The following is an 18,478-nucleotide window of genomic DNA, read 5'->3' as shown; positions in this document are numbered from 1 at the left end:
ACTAAAACCTATTGACAGTTGCCAAAGAAACAAAATAATCCTGAAGAACAAGGAGACCTGACCACTCTAGCTATATAGCAGCGTTTGCACACAGTCTCCATTTATTTTGTAACATTCTCACCTGATTCCTAGATAGTAACAGTCATTAGATGAGCAAAAAATAATTAATGGGCTATAGTGTCACGATGGGGCGCATGTATCACTGAACCTCACTCTTGGACCAAGAAATGTCTGACTGAACTCCACAGATGTGCTTAGTGCAAAGCTGATAAAATTAATCTGTGAGATGGCTTTTAGTTTTGCCCGTTTTTAGGCTTTCCTTTTGGACCACGTTATGTATATTTCTTGCTTTGCTCGGCTTTCTCTTGTGTATATAGCATGAAAAAGTGGTGAGAAAAAGACAAAGGGAGATGGTAGTTCCTCCATCCAGTGAACAGCTCTTCCTCCAGTTTTAAAATGTGCAACAAGTCTGTGTTATTACATAAATGTTCCACTAGAAGGCGAGTGCCAAAGGAGCTACAGCATACTCTTCTCTGATATATTAAATATCTCAAGTGCTGAAGAGAAGCATGAGGAATGTCAGCCCGCCCACCTCCTGGCCTGCCTCTACTTAGAAGCACCAAAGGTCAAAAAAGTATTTTTTCCCAAAGTAACTCTGGATTCAATAACTCGATCTCATGGAATACCTCGGGAGTGTGAAATGATCATTGACTCATTATGCAGCTTGTGTTGTAGACAGGGGTTTTACACACATCAAGAGGGAATTTGTACCCATGTTAGGAGTTGGCAAACAGCATATTCTTGCAAATAAATACTTAGCACAGAGCAGTCTCCTGAAAGGGCGACAAAATGGAGCAAATCTTGCAAAACATCTTTTGGGTGAATTCCATTTTAATTTTAATTTATCCATGTATCATCCATTTTATATGGATCATGCAGATAACCCTGGTATGATCAATTATATTTTTTTTTAAATAAAAGTGTCATACTGATGTTTTTGTTACTCAGGGTTGTTGGCAGCACTTATATTTGGGAAACGGCTGCGTACACATATGAATATAAGTCTAATTCTTTCCCTAGATCAGTGATTCTTTTGAAAGCGATACAAACTTTTAGATTAACTTTTTGCTGCCATCAGAAGACTCAAAAAATACCAACTATCCTTAATTATTTTCCATCACACTGAAGGTTGTGCATAACACGGGCTTCTTATGTGATTTTTTTCACACTGTAGTCCACAGCAAAAGCGGTAGCTTAATTTTAAATTATCCGTTACCTAAAAATCTCACTGTATTACAGTTTCAAGAACACTAGTCAACTGAAAAAAATGGGGAACCTACAACATTCGTTGCTTTAGTTTATTTTTCGGTCGTCCAATAGGTTTTGCATATCGTCGTCTTATTTGTGCAGCTTTCTCATGAAGTAGCTTTCTTCCCTTCTTCTTTGGTCTGCAGACCTGGCAAATCCACATCCCTGAATCGATTAAGAGAAAATGTAATTGTTTTAACTGTACATGCATATGGTGCGTGTTCAGTTTAAACTCACAGTGTAGAAAGCTACACCTCAGGTGCATTATTCCAACAAGTTTTACTCTCTATACTTCAGAAGGATAGTTTTCCCCATTCCATAGTAATAAGGATCATGAGTGGTATTAGCTGAAGGAGTCTAACATGTCTGCTTTTTCTACTGCCAGACAGGTCTCTCCCTAGACGAAACACCACACCAATCTTTCAATTAAAAACAAAGTGGGGTATGTGAAAAGGTTTACTGTATGTTCAATGTGTATGTTGTCTCAATTTCATATTGTTCATTACCTTCATTTAGGTTTCCTGGACCAATCAATGTGAAGCTGAGGAAGAACACTAGAGAAAGCAATCATTCAGCTTCTCACCATACAAACCCCTCTGCTGAGAACATAACAAAAGTTTTGTGGTGCTAGTCCAGTAGAATTCTGATATGGCTTCCACACAATATACCAGATTAAAAACTTATCAAGCTAAGGTTACCGTCTGCCTCAGGTGACACACACAGTTTCCTGAGCCCAACCATCCCAATGTGTGGTAGGCTGTCTGAACCTAACGGGAAATCTCTACTACACTTTCCCTCCATGAAATGGGCTATAGCATGGTAGTGTATCTGCACAATTTTTTGGTCTTACGATGTAGACTAGACAGAATCATGCTCTGTTACTTACTTAAGTCTTGCTAAGATCCAAGGGATCAGCAAGTTAAATACATGTTTTGGTTCCATCCATGATATAAAATAAATTGGAGGACCTTGTTAAAACATAGCCGTTCCCCTAACACCATGACAGGGTTAAATACTGTTTGTTACGTTTTGCAATGTAGATAGATCATCATGCTAAATCAACACTCAGGCTGGCTACTGCACTTGGAACCGTTTTCAAATAACTGTGATCAAATTTAGTTGTAATATGCCTGTATGTCTACATTCCACTTTGTTAAACCAAGCAGAGGCCACAGAAATTTGCAACAGACTTAAGATGCTGCATGAGTGGGGTGGGACTGGGTGTTCACATTGGTAACAATCTGTGAAAGTTACAGCCATACCTATCTGTGAAAATCATACATGATGACAACTGTTTGCAAACTTGGATGGTGAATGGTGAAAAACTTACTTACTTGTTTACAATTGGTCATACCTAGATAGGGAATACAGCTTAGAAACAATTAAGAATAGCAGAATTTTCCCAGCTACTAGATCCCCCAGAAAATTTATTTCCCAGTGGCAGCAGACTACAGCATGGTTTCTGCAAGCATTATCTGGCAAGGAAAATTACTTGAGACAAGATTCTAAAACAATTATATTTAATACTCCTGGGGGAATTCTGCATCACTGTGCATGTGCAGAATTCATGGCCTTCACAGATTTTTTTTGCTTCCCCGCAGAAAAATGACTTCTAATGAGGAAGTAAAGGGAAGCCTCAAGAGCGGTCAAGAGTCCTTCCCAAGCAGAGCAGGCAGGTCGGTTTTGGGCGCCCAGAGCAGCTGGCAGAGATGTAAAATCAGTGCTGCAGTGGAAGGGATGAGCAGCAAAGCACGAGAGACAGAGCTAGACATGCTGTGCACACTCAGGGTACGTCTAGACTTCATGCCTCTGTCGCCAGAGGCATGTAGATTAGGCTACCCGACATAGTAAAATGAAGCGGCGATTTAAATAATCGCCGCTTCATTTAAATTTACATGGCTGCCGCGCTGAGCCGACAAACAGCTGATCAGCTGTTTGTCGGCTCTGCGCGGCAGCCATGTAAATTTAAATGAAGCGGCGATTATTTAAATCGCCGCTTCATTTTACTATGTCGGGTAGCCTAATCTACATGCCTCTGGCGACAGAGGCATGTAGTCTAGACGTACCCTCAGTGTGGAGGGGCAGGGTTGTGGGGTATTTCTGAGGAGGCAGGTGTGGGACGGGCTCTGTTCCCTGAGGCAGAGCAGAAGGTAGCAGCCTGCCTGCTTAGAGAATTGTTCCCATTGTTCTTAGCGAATTTCCCCAGGAGTATAAAACAGAAGAAAAGTTTATAAGGCTCTTTTACTTTGCCAGAGTGGTGCAAAGGGCAGTTATTGTAATGGACAGTGTGATCTTATAAATGCTAATGATATTTTAGTGATTAGAATTAGTTTAAATTTCTGGAGAAACAAATTTTCCTATCCAAATGTGGTCCATCAACTGTTTGCTACTGACCCTTCTGGAGATGGTCAGTAGGCAATATAAAATTGCGAGTTTAAAGTTCCTAGCCCTTACTTGACTATGATATAACACTGACCATTAGGCTGCATATATTTGTTGACCAATAACTAGAAGTAAATTCTCTATCTATGGTTTAATTAAAATTACCAAAATAATTGAAATCAGTGTGATTATGTTGCATTATTTTAAGAAATAAAATGTGCTGAATTTTGCAGAATTTTTATTTTTTGGCACAGAATTCCCCCAGGAACAGTTTAAAGATGGCTGTACAGTAGATGTGAAAATGGCAAAATGATATCTATATCAGTTTTATAGATATCATTTTGCCATTTTTACATCTATTATCAGCATTCTCCAAACTCCCCTAAAAGTGTTAGACAGCTTATAGATTTTAAGATATGTTAACAACTACCTAACCTTACCTGGCCAAGCCTAAAGATGAATAAACCAATACAAAAAAATACTGATCATTTGGGTATATAAAAAACTATTTCTGGAGCAATTTTTATAATGAAATTGGAAAAACCAGTCAGATCTTGGCAGTGATGGAGCAAAATGAAATAGGATATACAGTACATATAATACTAGACAGAGAAAGAGATCCTTTGAGAGAAGAAAGGAATTCTGAAGACATGATTGTCAAACGGCTGTTTACAATATTGTATGGAAGACTCAAAGGAGGCGCTCTCTGTGTGCCCCGTTACATTTTAGTGTGTATATCCCATAGGCTATCAGCTATGGCCTTGCCCAACAGCTTCACTCTGAATACATAGTTCAGTGAGTCAACTCACACTATAAAATTGATCAATAGGAATGTCATTCACTTTCAGGAAGGAATCTTAAAGAACAGTCAAGCTCAAAGAGGCTTTACTTTTCACGTTTAACTTACACTGGAACATCTGGTCTAATTAATAGATTAGTACAAGAAAGGCTTTCAAGTGTCACCTTTAGGCATCCGGGAAAGCGGTGGGTCACAGCATTCCATGTGGAACCCTCTATCACAAGAATCACAGAAGAGCATGTTATCCTGAAATGGAAAAAAAGGCTTAATATAAAAGTTATTAGAGATTATGCATCAATGCTTTTTGTATTTTAAACCTAACAGTACGAGGGAAAAAACCATGAGAACAGTGATTATAGAGCTTATTAAATTATATAGTCTTATATCTATACTCTTTTTAAAGTACCCTGAAATTGTAAAGCTGAAGTGACTAGCCCACAGAATATGGGTGAATATGCAAACACAAACTCAAGAGACACTATGCTATTAAAATATTAACTTACTGCATTTTTGCCTTGGATTCGGCATGCACTGCACGTCTTGCATTCGATACACTGCCATCTTAAGGCCTTTACATTTGTGGTTAACTCAGGACAAAATTTCAAACATGATGGATGTCCTGCAAAAGATTATTTAAAATGTGTTGAGGTTTAATAGAGCTTCATCCCCTGTGGTCTGCAACAGCCATGACACCACGAATTTTCCATTACTAGAACTCTGCCAATGTCAACTATACTCAGAATCTTATACTATATTATTCAACTTATTTTTCCTTTTCTGAAGAGGATATGAAATGACTGCTCAGAATACTTTAGTGTGGAGAGAGCTGGAAAGTTTACACAAGGAATGTTCCTGTACATATTTATCAGGGCACTTTGAGAGGAGAGCATAGCCTTGTGATTCGGGCTGTCCTCCTCCACGTTAGACCATTGTAAATCTCTTTATCTGAGGATGAGCTAAACCATCAAAAAAAAAGCTGAATGGGATAAAGCATAGAAGATTTTCCTATCTTTGTCCTGATCTTTAAAATCCAGCAGGAACATGGCTATCACAGGGATGACCTCACCACTCCGTGACCCTTTATGCGGCTTTGCTCCAAAGTAGCAATGCAGCCGGAGAAGAAGATTCATTAGAACCTTTATTTTACTTTTTATTTTAGTTGAAAGCAGAAGGAAGAATGAACTGCTCTGCCTCTGTCTCTACTATTCACGTCAAATGTCTCAACATATATGCCTCAGTTTTCTCATCTGAGTGTCTTATGTTTACTGAATGGTTAGTTCATCTGTCCTTCTCTGCACACCCCCGTGCCTCAGACTGTTTGCCCTTTCCAGTCTAACCTAGATATGTACCCCACTCTCCCTTGTCCCCTCACTCTCTTAGCCATCTTCTCTTTGCCTTTCTCCCTCACTACCAACATAACTGACTCCTTCTGTCCTCTTTCTAAACATGTTCTAAACTAGCTGATGAAACATGACCCCAACTCCACACTCCAAAGCTCTATGGTACCTTTCACCTCTCAGGTGTGCAGTAGAAGCAAGATCATCTTCCTCTACAATAGAAGAGGCAGCCAGTATGTGGCTCAAAGGATTATCAGGAAACTGCCACGGCTGAACAACAGGACTGCTACAGTGCACAGCTGCACCAGCAAAGCCAGTAGCAGGGTGACCGGATGCCTAGCTAGTTCTCTATGTACTGTGTCGCAGAAGGCCAGCAGTGGGCAGGACAGAGCAACTCCCAGATTTCAGCTCTGAACTACCTCTCTGTACCAATGGTGAAAGAACCCTCCTGATGCTGGAGACCCAGAGTCACTTCAGAGGGCGAATATGCCGCCTAAGCGCATCCAGGCCCACATGACTGAGAAGTGGATGAAGCCTGGCTCCCAAGAAACCCAGGGTCAGTTCCCTCTTCTTTTTAGGTGTCTTCTCTCTCCCATGCACACCTAGGCTACGTCTACACTGGCCCCTTTTCCGGAAGGGGCATGTAAATTTCACGAGTCGTCGTAGGGAAATCCGCGGGGGATTTAAATATCCCCCGCGGCTTTTAAATAAAAATGTCCGCCGCTTTTTTCCGGCTTTTAAAATAGCCGGAAAAGAGCGTGTAGACTGGCCCCGATCCTCCGGAAAAGGGCACTTTTTCCGGAGGATCGGGGCCAGTCTAGACGCTCTTTTCCGGCTTTTTTAAAAGCCGGAAAAAAGCGGCGGACATTTTTATTTAAATGCCGCGGGGGATATTTAAATCCCCCGCGGATTTCCCTACGACGACTAGTGAAATTTACATGCCCCTTCCGGAAAAGGGGCCAGTGTAGACGTAGCCCTAGAGTTTCCCTCTGTTCTTGCTAGAGTCCGAGACCCCCATATGAATCAGCCCATGTAACTAAAACAAAGAACATATGGGAGAACAGAAAACCATGCTCTGAGAATGGGCATTGCAGTTGAACCCCTAAATCCCAGTTTCACAGATAACTTGCTCTGCCAAAAAAGAATGCAGATTATTCCTACAGCTTCTTTTATCCCTGCACAGCGAAATCTGCTTGTAGATGCACTGCAATGTGTAAATCACAAGTCCAATTACAACCAACTCCAAAAAGAGTCAAGTTTTTCCTGTGTATATGGTGTTCTGAGATTGGCTTTTATTTTAATAAGTCATCAGTAGCTAAACTTCAGCCATCTGGTGATCTGACTGGCAGTCTCAACGTTTCATTTTGTATATCTAATACATCTGAGGAACTAATTAAAGATAATTTAGTCTTAATGAGGCAGAGAGAATGTATCAATGTTAATTCAAATGGAAGCTGATCCATGAAAGTCAAGGCTTCCAATTCTAATGCTCCTCCGAACTGCCAGAGATTGTTTTATAATGGAAGAATAGCTAATATTTATTACATCCTAATTAATGCAAACCATGTTTGCAAAGAAGCCAGTGTAACAAACTAAGCACCAATCTACTTCATTGCTAATGAATATAAGATTTGAGATTGACAGAAAGCATAGAGAATTTGGTAAGTCACAAATAAGACAGTTAAGGAAACATTAGCTTTAATATAGAAAATACAGCAATTTGCTTTACTTTATGTTGTAAATACATTAGAATACATGCATATAGAAGACTATTACAGGGTGATCTAAATACATTCAGAAGTGGATAATGGCAAAAATTTATCCTGCAGAAATGAAAAAGTTATAGAAGTTCACATTCTAATCTATGCTGTCCTATTTTATCGGAGTACTTATATGAGCCCATTACTGAGTAATTTGAGAGCCTCAAAATGTGTAATGTATTTATCCTCACAAGATCCTTGTAAAGATAGGAAAGTGCTATTATCTCAATTTTACAGATGGGGAACCAAGTCAAAGAGATGAAGGACTTGTCTCACTGCAGTGCTTCAGTGTAGACATTATCTGCACTAACGGACCACATTCTCTCATCACCTTAGGTAATCTACTCCGCAACAGGCGGTAGCCACGTCAGCAGAAGGATTCTTCCATCAACATAGTGCTGTCCACACAGGAACTTAAGTTGACTTAACTGCAGTGTTCAGTGTGTGTTTTTTCAGATCTCTGACCAATTTAGTTAAAACAACCTAATTTTCTAGCGTAGACCAGGAATAAATAACTTGGCCAAGGTCACATAGGAAATCTTCGACACAAAAGGGACCACCCAGGCCAAAAGGAAGAGTAAAGCTAGGTAACATTTGCATACTTATGTCACCAAGGACCAACTAATCTCATGAATGACTTTGTACACATTGCCAATGAGGTGACTGAACAGAACCTTATAGGAAAAGCCCTTTGGGAAAATGATCAGCTATCTAAAAGTCCTTTATGGGTCCAAATTTGCTATAAACACTAAGTTGTCACAAATTCACACAAAGTCTCTCTCAATATGCAGGGATGCACTATACAGTATTTATATAATTAATGTTAAAAATGTTTGTATTTTTATGCATTATTGGTCCACAAATTGTTCCTCCCTCCCCAAGATAAACATGGGAGAACTAGCATATTGGCATTTAGCTAATATTTTAAATAACGTATTAAAGTTGCTATTTATATTTTTTTCCATATACTTTTTAAAAAAATAGGACTGCATGTGTAATCTGCAGCAGTATTGATCATTTCTAATTCCTTTATCTTCTACCCCAACTTCTTTTAAACACTGTAACTCTGTGCTTGTGAAATGTATCAGACTGGTAATCTTGGAGACAATAGGTAAGATTTTGAAACATGAATGCCAGAGTTAGGTTCTTAAAAATCGAAGCTTTTGCCCTAATTTTCAAAACATGCTACCCCAACTGACTTCAATGAGAGCTGAAATCACTCAAAGCCTTTGAAATTTAGGTCCAAATGAATAATATGAATGCAAAAGTCTAATTTTAGGTATCCAGATTTGAAAATCTTGATCTACAAATATTTTTGATTTACAGGAAATTTATACTGAACAATGACTTAAGACAATATTTACAGATGGCCCTTGTACCATTTGCAAGTAGAATCAACTTACCGCTGCTGCCACAGTCTGCACAGGAGAGCAGTTCTTCTGGTTTTTTTTCACGATTTGATTCTTTAGTCCCCAAACAGAAGCTACATATTGGAATGGGATCAGCTCGCGGCTAGGGCAAAAATAAAAACACAAGTTATGGTTATTTCTCTTATCCAAAAAGTGATATTCCAAACCTCTTTCCTTAAAATCAAAAGACAACAATTTACCTTCACTTTATTTTCTAAATGTGAGTTTATGGTTTATCAGACACTGTAGTACATGAAGTTAATTTTACTTAATGGATATTATCTTGTAACCACCTCCCTTATCTTACATTTGACACAAATATATATTTGGCTAGTACTATGATGGATGACACTGTTGAAGCACAGAGGGTTTTATAAATGTTCACTTAGCCTCAAATACAATCCAGTCAAGCAATTGTATCATCTTCTTTTATAAATGGGGAAAACAGTGGCACAGGTGATGAAATGACTAGCTCAAGGTTACTTCTCTTCAGTGGCAAAGCCAGGATCAACTACCCATCCTGTTCTCAGTTGTATCCATTTAACTGGAATAAATGGGCCAAACGTGTTAATACAATCAGTCACCTTCTAACATTAAACAGTTTTACATACAAGGTCTGGGCCTTAGTATACACAGTCTGCTTAGTACCATGGCAACACAGCATTAAAATCTTTTAGTAAAGGTAGGGAGAAGGCAAACCAGTTAAAGCCCTTGAAATGTAAAGCACTCAATGAGGTTTTTCATTTTAGCATCTCTTGTTCCCTTTCCCATTAGCTTGAGAGAGTTTTTAGGAGGAAAAAAATCTCGTTTGACATTCTCTTCAATGGAAAAGGGAAGAAGCTAGTTGAGATGGCAGAGAGCGGTTGTTAAAGCCGAATCCCATTTAATCTCAGGTGATATTTTGGATTCCACTGGAGCTGACAGAGCTGGCAATGTCATCTGGATGCCTCTTTCTGGCCTGATCTGGTTAGAACTAGGCATGTGATCATGTATTCATTTAAAGCAGGGGTGGGAAACTTTTTGGGAGTCAGGGGCCTCTGACCCACAGAAAAGTCAGTCGGGGACCACACACAAATGAGAAGAAAACCTCCCTCACTGAGATGGCGTCCCCCCCGACTGAGGAGAAAGACACTTCCCACATTTCCCTCTCACACCAGAGCCTAGTGGAAGAGGGGGGAGGGGACGTGGGGAGGCTGGAGCACCACCACGGGCTCCCCAGGGCTGGGGGACCTGAGCTTCAGGGGACAGATCCAGGCAAACCAAGGGCTGCATCTGGCCCTCAGTTCCCCATCCCTGATTTAAACAGTTAATTGATAAGCATGGGCCTATCGGTTAACCTTCACGGTTAAACACAACCGGGCAGGCGAGAGCTGGTGCTCATGAAGAGTTGGCTTTTAAGGCAGTTCCCCACTAGTACCGGCTTCTGTGGAGCCACCTGCCCCCACTGCTGCAGCCTCTGTTTCAGCAGTTACACATTTATTTAAAAAAACAACACTTTTTAACATTCCTAGTTAGAACATCCCTCAGGGTTGGAGGAAAAAAGGTCTGAGATTTGAGGTCTCAGGAGACGGTGTGTGTGGCTGCTGTTAGGTAATGCTTGCTCCACTAGTAGGGTTTCTAGGTGTCCGGTTTTGAACCGGACAGTCCAGTATTTGAGCTTTCGGATCGGGAAACAAATTGAGAAAATAGAAATGAGAAAATAAAAGTGTCCGGTATTTTCTAAATACGATGTAATGTAGATTGTGATGTAATGTCAAGTGTCTCCAGTATTTTTGTTGAAACCATCTGGCAACCCTATCCACTAGTCGCCATCTCTTCTTTTTTTATTTTCCCCCAAAGTCTTTTTAAGGACCCTGAAGTGAGGCAGCTTTCCCACGATGGCTCGGAAGTGGCTAAAACAGGCAAGAGAGGCTGTGCAGAGTCCTAGCATCCAAGAAAAGGCTTCTTAAGAGTCAATCAAGTGGAGGCTTAAATGCAGCTAATCAGGGCCAGGCTGGGCCCTGTAAGACGGCAGCAGGGTAGAAAGGAGGGCAGTCCGCCCGCCCCCCCCCCCTGCCCCGCCGGGGAAAGGTAGCACTGTCTCTTACAGAAGCACCTAAGACAGAGAAGTGCTGGTGGGTCAGCAGAGGCTGGGAGAGCTCTAGGCTGGTAACTTCCAGACTGGGGCCCTGACACGAAGGACAGAGAAGGTGCTGGGGTTGTAGGAAAGAAGGGAAGCAAGCAGTACTGCAGAGTTTGAGGGCAGTAAATGGCTGCCACTAGATGACCCCTGGGTCAGAACCCAGAGTAGTGGGTAGGCTTGGACCCTCTCTTTTCTCCTCCTCCACTTGCCAGTGATGACAGTGGCTACGCCTGACCGCAGTTTGTGCTTGGAGAAAGGAGCTAGACTGAGGACTGCAATGAGCCACTGATCCCAGTGATAGAACCAGCTGCCGCCAGCCCCACAGAAGGTGGGAAGAACTAGCAGAATGGGCACAACTGGAGAGCAGTGTCCAGAAGCAGATGCTGTGGTCCAGGAGTGACGTGGGTCTAGCTGTGAGGATGCTGAAGACAGAGTAAATGGTAAGCGAGACACCAGTAGCAAAGGTGCGCCTCTGAAAGAACTAACTCCCTAAAACAACCAGCAGGCAGTACCACCGTGGTGAGTCCAACACAGTTACAGACCTGAAAAGGGAGTGATGGGAGGAACATCTCATCTAATATGCAACACACCCATTTCGGTTCATTTACTGGCAATTCCACGTCTTCTGTTTTTACCAAGCATCATTTCAGCAGAGTCACTGAGCCATCTCAGGAGCCTTTTTTGTTTGGACTAATTCAGTTTTCCTGTTAGATTTGTTTGCCCCGTTCCCACCAACACTTGTTGCTGTGACGTCTTATGAACTTTTACATACCTTTTACACTAGAGTTTACAACTAGAAGACACTGGTAGGCCCAACTATCACAGCACTTCTCATGCATTTAAAACTGACAAAAGAAAAGGATTGTTCCATACTAGACACAAGTAGATGGTGGGACTCATTGCCCGTATACACAACAGAGGTTAAGAGCTCAGCAAAATTCAAATAAAGATTGGGAAGTTCTAAGAAAAACAAGACTATCACAAGCTATAACAACTAGCACAAAAATAAATAAGAACTTTGGAAGAGCCAGATCTTCAAGTTTCAGGGCATAAGCCAACTTTTAAGTATTAGGTAGGAGGAAACTCTCTGTAGACATGTTATCCCACAACTGTCCACTAGAGGGGTTTCTTGCACCTTCCTCTGAAGCCGCTGGTACTGGAGAAAGGATACTGAATTAAATGGACCACTGATCTGTTCCAAATCTGGCAATTTCTATGTGCCGGTTAAATCAATATATTTTACAGGAATAAATTAAATGAGATAAACACGAACTTTAACCTAGAAAATCTGAGCCTTTCAACAAAGCATATTTTTCTCATCAGGGATTCACTTGAGACTGTTCTTGCCGTTATTCACTGGCTATACGAATCATCAACGTAATTAAAATACCTCAGTATAATTTCTGCAATTGGTTTTTGAGACATTGAAATCAATTACCTAGAAAAAGAGCGCTTACTTAAAGTGATTATGGGCTTGATCCTGCAGAGACAACCATGTCCAGCACTTTCTTCAAATGGAACTACTCACACACAGTAGAAGTATAAATATTTGCACAATTAGGTACTAACAGAAATTTTAAAAGTGTCATAGTGACTAGAATTTAGCAATGAAACAGTTAAATTCTCTTGAAAGATCTGGAATGCAGCAGAACGATCTAATATTAGTTTAAATTCCAAACTGAACAAAAGACATTTTAAGAATTCCACAAACATTATGTGATGTTACTATAGCAATTCCTTTTAAGAACATACAAGTCTAAATTTACTTCTCCCAATATTTCTTTGCTACACCTAGCAATACTACATAAGAACATTAGAAGGGCCATACTGGGTCAGACCAAATGTCCATCTACACCAGTATCCTGTCTTCCCAACAGTGGCCAATGCCAGGTGCCCCAAAGGGAGTGAACAGAACAGGTAATCATCACGTGATCCCTCTCCTGACATCTATTTCCAGCCTCTGACAAACAGATGCTAGGGACACCATTCTTACCCATCCTGGCTAATAACCATTGATAGACCTAACCTACATTAATTTAACAAGAGCTTTGTTTTGTTGCTGTTGTTTTTTGATGCTGTTAAAGTCCTAGTCTTCCCAACATCCTCTGGCAAGGAGTTCCACAGGTTGACTGTGTGCGAAGAAAAACTTCCTCTGGTTTCTTTTAAACCAGCTACCTATTCATTTCATTTGGTGATCCCTAGCTCTTATATTATGGGAACAAGTAAATAACTTTCCCTTATTCACTTTTTCTACCCCCGTCATGATTTTTATAGATCTCTATCATATCCCCCCTTACTCTCCTCTTTACTAAGCTGAAAAGTCCCAGACTTCTTAATCTCTCTTCATATGGGACCCATTCTAAACCCCCTACAAATTTTTGTTGCCCTTTTCTGAACCTTTTCCAATGCCAATAGATCTTTTTTTGAGATGAGGCGACCACATGTGTATGCAGTATTCAAGATGTGGGCATACAATGGTTTTATATAGAGGCAATAAGATATTCTGTTTTATTCTCTGTCCCTTTTTAAATGATTCCTAATATTCGGTTTGCTTTTTTGACAGCGGCTGCACATTGGAGTGGATGTTTTCAGAGAACTATCCGCGATGACTCTCTTGAGTAGTTATAGCTAAACTAGTCCACGTCATATAGTATGTGGTTGGGATTATTTTTTCCAATATGCATTACTTTATATTTATCAACATTACATTTCATTTGCCATTTTGTTGCCCAATCACTTAGTTTGGTGAGATCTTTTTGAAGCTCTTCACAGTCCGGGCCCCCTTATACACCTATTTATATGTGAACTCCTGAATGCACAGAGGTACTAGTTTTCAATAAATACAAATTTATTTCTCAGAACTCCAGATTTGCTAGTATATTCCTTTAAAGATTTTGATATTCACACACATCCTCACATGCACATCATATTCCACACACAAAATTACCCTCAGCAAAATATTTTGATTCCATCAGGAATAATCAACTTATTGGTCTTTGTCTTCCATAAATGTACTAAAAGGAACTGAAACATCATCTTCTGTCATGTGAAATATAACTGCACACCACACATACTGATGAGTTTTATTAATGCCACAAATTGTTACAAATTACGTACGTTGTTGAAAAATCAAATCGCCACCTTGAGGGGAATAATTTGGAAAATGATAGCATTGTGTCATTTCTAATTCAATCATGTGTCTCAAATAGTGAAAATGAATTCCAATAATTCATTTTAAATTGTTTTAGGGTCATCTTCAATAGCATCACTAACCTTATTGGTGGGAACATTCTTCACTTCAAAGTTTAAAAAAACAATTACAGAAGTTAAGAGAAAAAGGAGGTGTGTTGATTGCTCTCTAAATAGTAGCCTTCTGAATTCAGTATGCCCCTCCTTTCGTATTTACAAAAATTTCAATGTGCTGTCTGTCAAATGTCCTTTCTAAGAGTGATAGAACATTTCTCCACTACAGAAACTTTTGAAGAATTTCCAAAATCCAACTACAAACTGGTTACTAGCCCTGTCAGCATCATGAAAAATATCAGGCAGATAGTGCTATACATTGGTTGATCAAGTTACCGCTCAAATGCAACACGCTGCAAACACTTTTGGCCCTTTAAATAACAATTAAAAGAACAGTCTGATTTTTAAAAGCAATAATATTCCCTCGACAGAAGCCAGTGAAAATCCTGTCTTTGCAGTCATAGTATTCTTTCCTTCATTTGATTTAACAATGCTTTAGTCATTTCTGCCATGCTTACTGTGATAAATAATTCACAAAATGTCACATATCATTCATGTAATGAAACAAATCCAGGTCTGCAATCTCATTTGTCTTTCCCAGATGAATTTTTGCAGTGACACACACATGGCTATCGGCCAGCATTCATGCTTTTTTTTTTTTTAAACTAAAGGTAACATAAAGGACAAAGGTTGTTGGTAGTTCAGGGCTAGAAAGACTGATGTCCCCATAACAAACCTAATAATAGAAAGCTTACAGATCCTATCACTTCATGCTACGTTTTCTAGAACCCTACAGTGCTGATGCTCGCCTTCAGCCATTTATATTAATGATAACTATCTCAGCACACCAGTGCATTATAATAGAGAAATAATGTCTGCTGTGCTACCTACCACTGAAAATTCAAAACACTTCAAGACTCCTTCCCAATATACTAACTCAATTATCCAAGATTATGTTATGAGGATTTTAAAAGAAACTGTCGGTAAGATTATTTTGGATCACAGTTATCTCAACTGGGATATGTACAAAAATAATTTGTTTTACTGGATCAGGATATGATCCAACAAAGACTAAAAAGAGCACATTGGTAATGTACATACTCATACCTGCGTTTTCAGGTCATATTCATTAAGCTTAAATGCCCTACCCAAGTAATTAAGTACCAGTGTTATCACCACAAAGGCATAGTAAAGAGAACAAAGTGTAATTCCACTCCACCTCTTACACCAACCAGAATTGCCAGGTAAGCTCAGATCACATAATCTTTGTAGTCGGCAATAACCGCAGGAAGCAGAAAAGACACAGCATGACTTTCATCTTGAACTCAAAGTACTAGTATAGCTGAAGAAATCTTGTTGTGTTTTGCAAACTGAACTGATTTGATAGAAAAGATGTTGACTGAATAAATCTGGAACCTCAATAGGTTTTCTGATTATAGAAGACATCAAAATTATTAGTTGCAACTACCAACTTTAAATGATCATAAAAGCTCATTTTTAAAGAATGCAATTATTAATTACATTAAACTATCTAGTCAGATGAGCTATTAGAGGATACATGCCACCTGTTCACACAGTGTGCCACCTTCGATACACCTAAGTAATCAAGGGCCATTTTTTCTTATACATGTGAGAGCCAGTGAAAGTGTTATATATACGATGACTTCATTTTAATATAGTAACTTAATATTTGAGTTGCATTTTCCCTTCCAGATCCTGCAGAGTGATCACCACCAGCAACATCACCAAGATGAAAAACTGCCTTAGCCCCAACCCTTCAGTTTGAGAAATACCGTGCTACTGATCACAAATTTGCTTTGGCTAAAGTTAAGATTTCACATGCCGAGACGGGGAGGAGAAGACTTCCAACAGGCTCTCCTCATGTATATTTAAAAATAATTAGGCCTCTTGAGGCATTTTCTACTATTTGTTCATGTGAGAGTATCATGACAGGACACGAAGAATTCCTTTGTATTTTAAGATTTTAATAGCTCTCAAACTACAGTTATTTGCACATACACCAGACTTCTGTGCTCAATGAAGCCCCTGAACGGCACAAGACATACAAGAATGCCACAGCAGTAGTCATTTCATTGACATCAGTAGTTCAGACGTGTCCATGGGAACGCAACTGTCCTCCAGCTGCACACTTCATGACCTGGAGCTGTCCACAGACAGCAAAATGTCTCTACTACAGTATGTACCAAAGCAAACACTGAGCTATAAAATAATGAAAATATTTATTATAATCAGGGAAGTAATGTATTTTGTGTTCAGCAGTTTGTGTTACTTTAAACACTCATTAAAAAGAACTATTACTATTTACTAAGAGGTACTTTATTATTGTTACAAAGTACTAGTGTCAAAGAGGGTTCTATACTTAACACTCTCAATTTTATATAATACATCGTTACGTTAGTTAAAACAGCACAAGTTGTGTTTAAACAAGACTTAAATGCTACCATTATGGAGCTTGTTATTTGCCCTATGAAACAAGTGCTTATAACTATCATGGACCATAGCTTTGTGTCACACAAAATTAATGAGCTTTTCCTCCTTGACCAAATTAGTAGTGGGTGTAATTCCACTGGATTTTAATGAATTTACACTAGGACAAATTTGGCCAAAAATGTCAAAAAGACCTTGGTCTTTTACTTCATCTGTTGCTAACAATCTTGTAGAAATTGCATGTTCTTCAGATACTCTCCAAGTTAAAGTATGGTAGTGTGTGTGTGTGGGGAGGGGAGGGGGGGTCTAGGGTCAAATAGCTAATGCCCTGCAAATCTGTGGAGATCTGCTTTAAATCCATGAGTGCCTACATCCACAGATATGAATGCAGATATCCGCAGCTCATTTTTGTGGCTGCTGCTGCAGATACAAATTTTTTATGCACACAGGGCTCTACTAAATATCAGACCTATGAGAGATCTTCCATAAGTTCCAAGTTCCCAGTCTTGCAAACTCTTATGTTGGTGAATACCTTCATACCCTGCTGGAGTTCCACTGAATTCTACTGTATTATTTGTATGGAGGTAGCACCCAGATCTTCAATGAAGTGCCAAGATCACACTGTGCTAATCAGACTCCTACCATGTCCTTAGTGAGAGCCCCCATTACCTGTTACACATATGCATTAGCTAATTTAGATTTTTAAATCTGTGCTTTTAAAAATAGTTTCTAAAGAGAAGTTGCAAATATTTTCAAAAGGTTAAGCTCACTATTGTCCCACAAACTCCCGGATCTCAGAACTTCACTTCTACTGGAAAAGAATGAAATATTTTATAAGAGTTTTATGCAGGCATTATCTATCTATATTCAGTGGATAGAGGCAGCATGCGAATGATTTCAGGCTGAAAGGAGCTTTTACGGCAAGTTAGAGACTGAGGTCAAAACTGTTTAAAATGGAAATTGCCACAACCTTAACTGTGGATCCCCTGCCATGGTCCCATAATCTTTATCCCTCTGCAGCCTGCTAAACTATTTGCAACCTCATGAAAGACTTAAATATTCCAATTAGTAGCATAGATCTGCTTCTGTGGCATTTTCTATATTTCCATAATGTTACTGAATGGCCCCTTAAGATTTTGCTTTACTTTCAGTTCCTGCTGAGACAGGGGTCTGCATATATAGACCACCACTAGAGCAATGCTAACTGGCACCCTTTTTCTGCCTCAGGAGATAGGCCAAGGACCAAGTATGGACTGTTACCTTCTCAGAAGTAATTGCTTTGATGGTTGATCCCTATGAGGCACATTGGCTTGGTATTAGGAGTGCTTTAAGCTTTGGAATCCCCTTACTGAAGTAAGTAAGGAATCCCCTTACTGAATCTTTTGTTTGTAAAAAGTGGACTTTATTCTCTAGAACTGACAACCCATCTACTTACACAGAGAAAATTTCTATTCATGCCTGTTCACTGTCTCAGGTCAAAGTGATGAGGAGTCCTGTGGCACCTTATAGACTAACTGAAGTGTAGGAGCATAAGCTTTCGTGGGCAAAGACCCACTTCGTCAGATGCATGGTCAAAGTGTCTTTCTAACATCACAGTGTATTGAAAGGATGGTTACAACAACGTAAGTTGGATTTAGGCTTTAGGTGCGTAATGTAAAGATGCTGTAAAG

At 39.7% G+C, this 18,478-nt stretch overlaps 1 protein-coding gene across 6 annotated transcripts in view; it reads right to left on the bottom strand.

Annotated features, from left to right (window-relative positions):
- Positions 1 to 18,478, bottom strand: part of KAT6B (lysine acetyltransferase 6B) — a 173,906-nt gene that overhangs the window by 73,851 nt on the left and 81,577 nt on the right. For all 6 annotated transcript variants that reach the window (XM_075935747.1, XM_075935746.1, XM_075935744.1 and 3 more), the window contains 4 exons: positions 8,990 to 9,098; positions 4,993 to 5,108; positions 4,654 to 4,735; positions 1,341 to 1,473 (listed from right to left, as the gene is read on the bottom strand). In XM_075935747.1, coding sequence (XP_075791862.1) covers positions 1,341 to 1,473; positions 4,654 to 4,735; positions 4,993 to 5,108; positions 8,990 to 9,098 — 440 coding nt within the window. The remainder of the gene's footprint in view (positions 1 to 1,340; positions 1,474 to 4,653; positions 4,736 to 4,992; positions 5,109 to 8,989; positions 9,099 to 18,478) is intronic.

Source organism: Pelodiscus sinensis, chromosome 8 (assembly GCF_049634645.1).
Source record: "Pelodiscus sinensis isolate JC-2024 chromosome 8, ASM4963464v1, whole genome shotgun sequence".
Classification (NCBI taxonomy): Eukaryota; Metazoa; Chordata; order Testudines; family Trionychidae; genus Pelodiscus; species Pelodiscus sinensis.
Note: the sequence above shows the minus strand (reverse complement) of the source record. Positions and strands in the feature narration are given on the sequence as shown.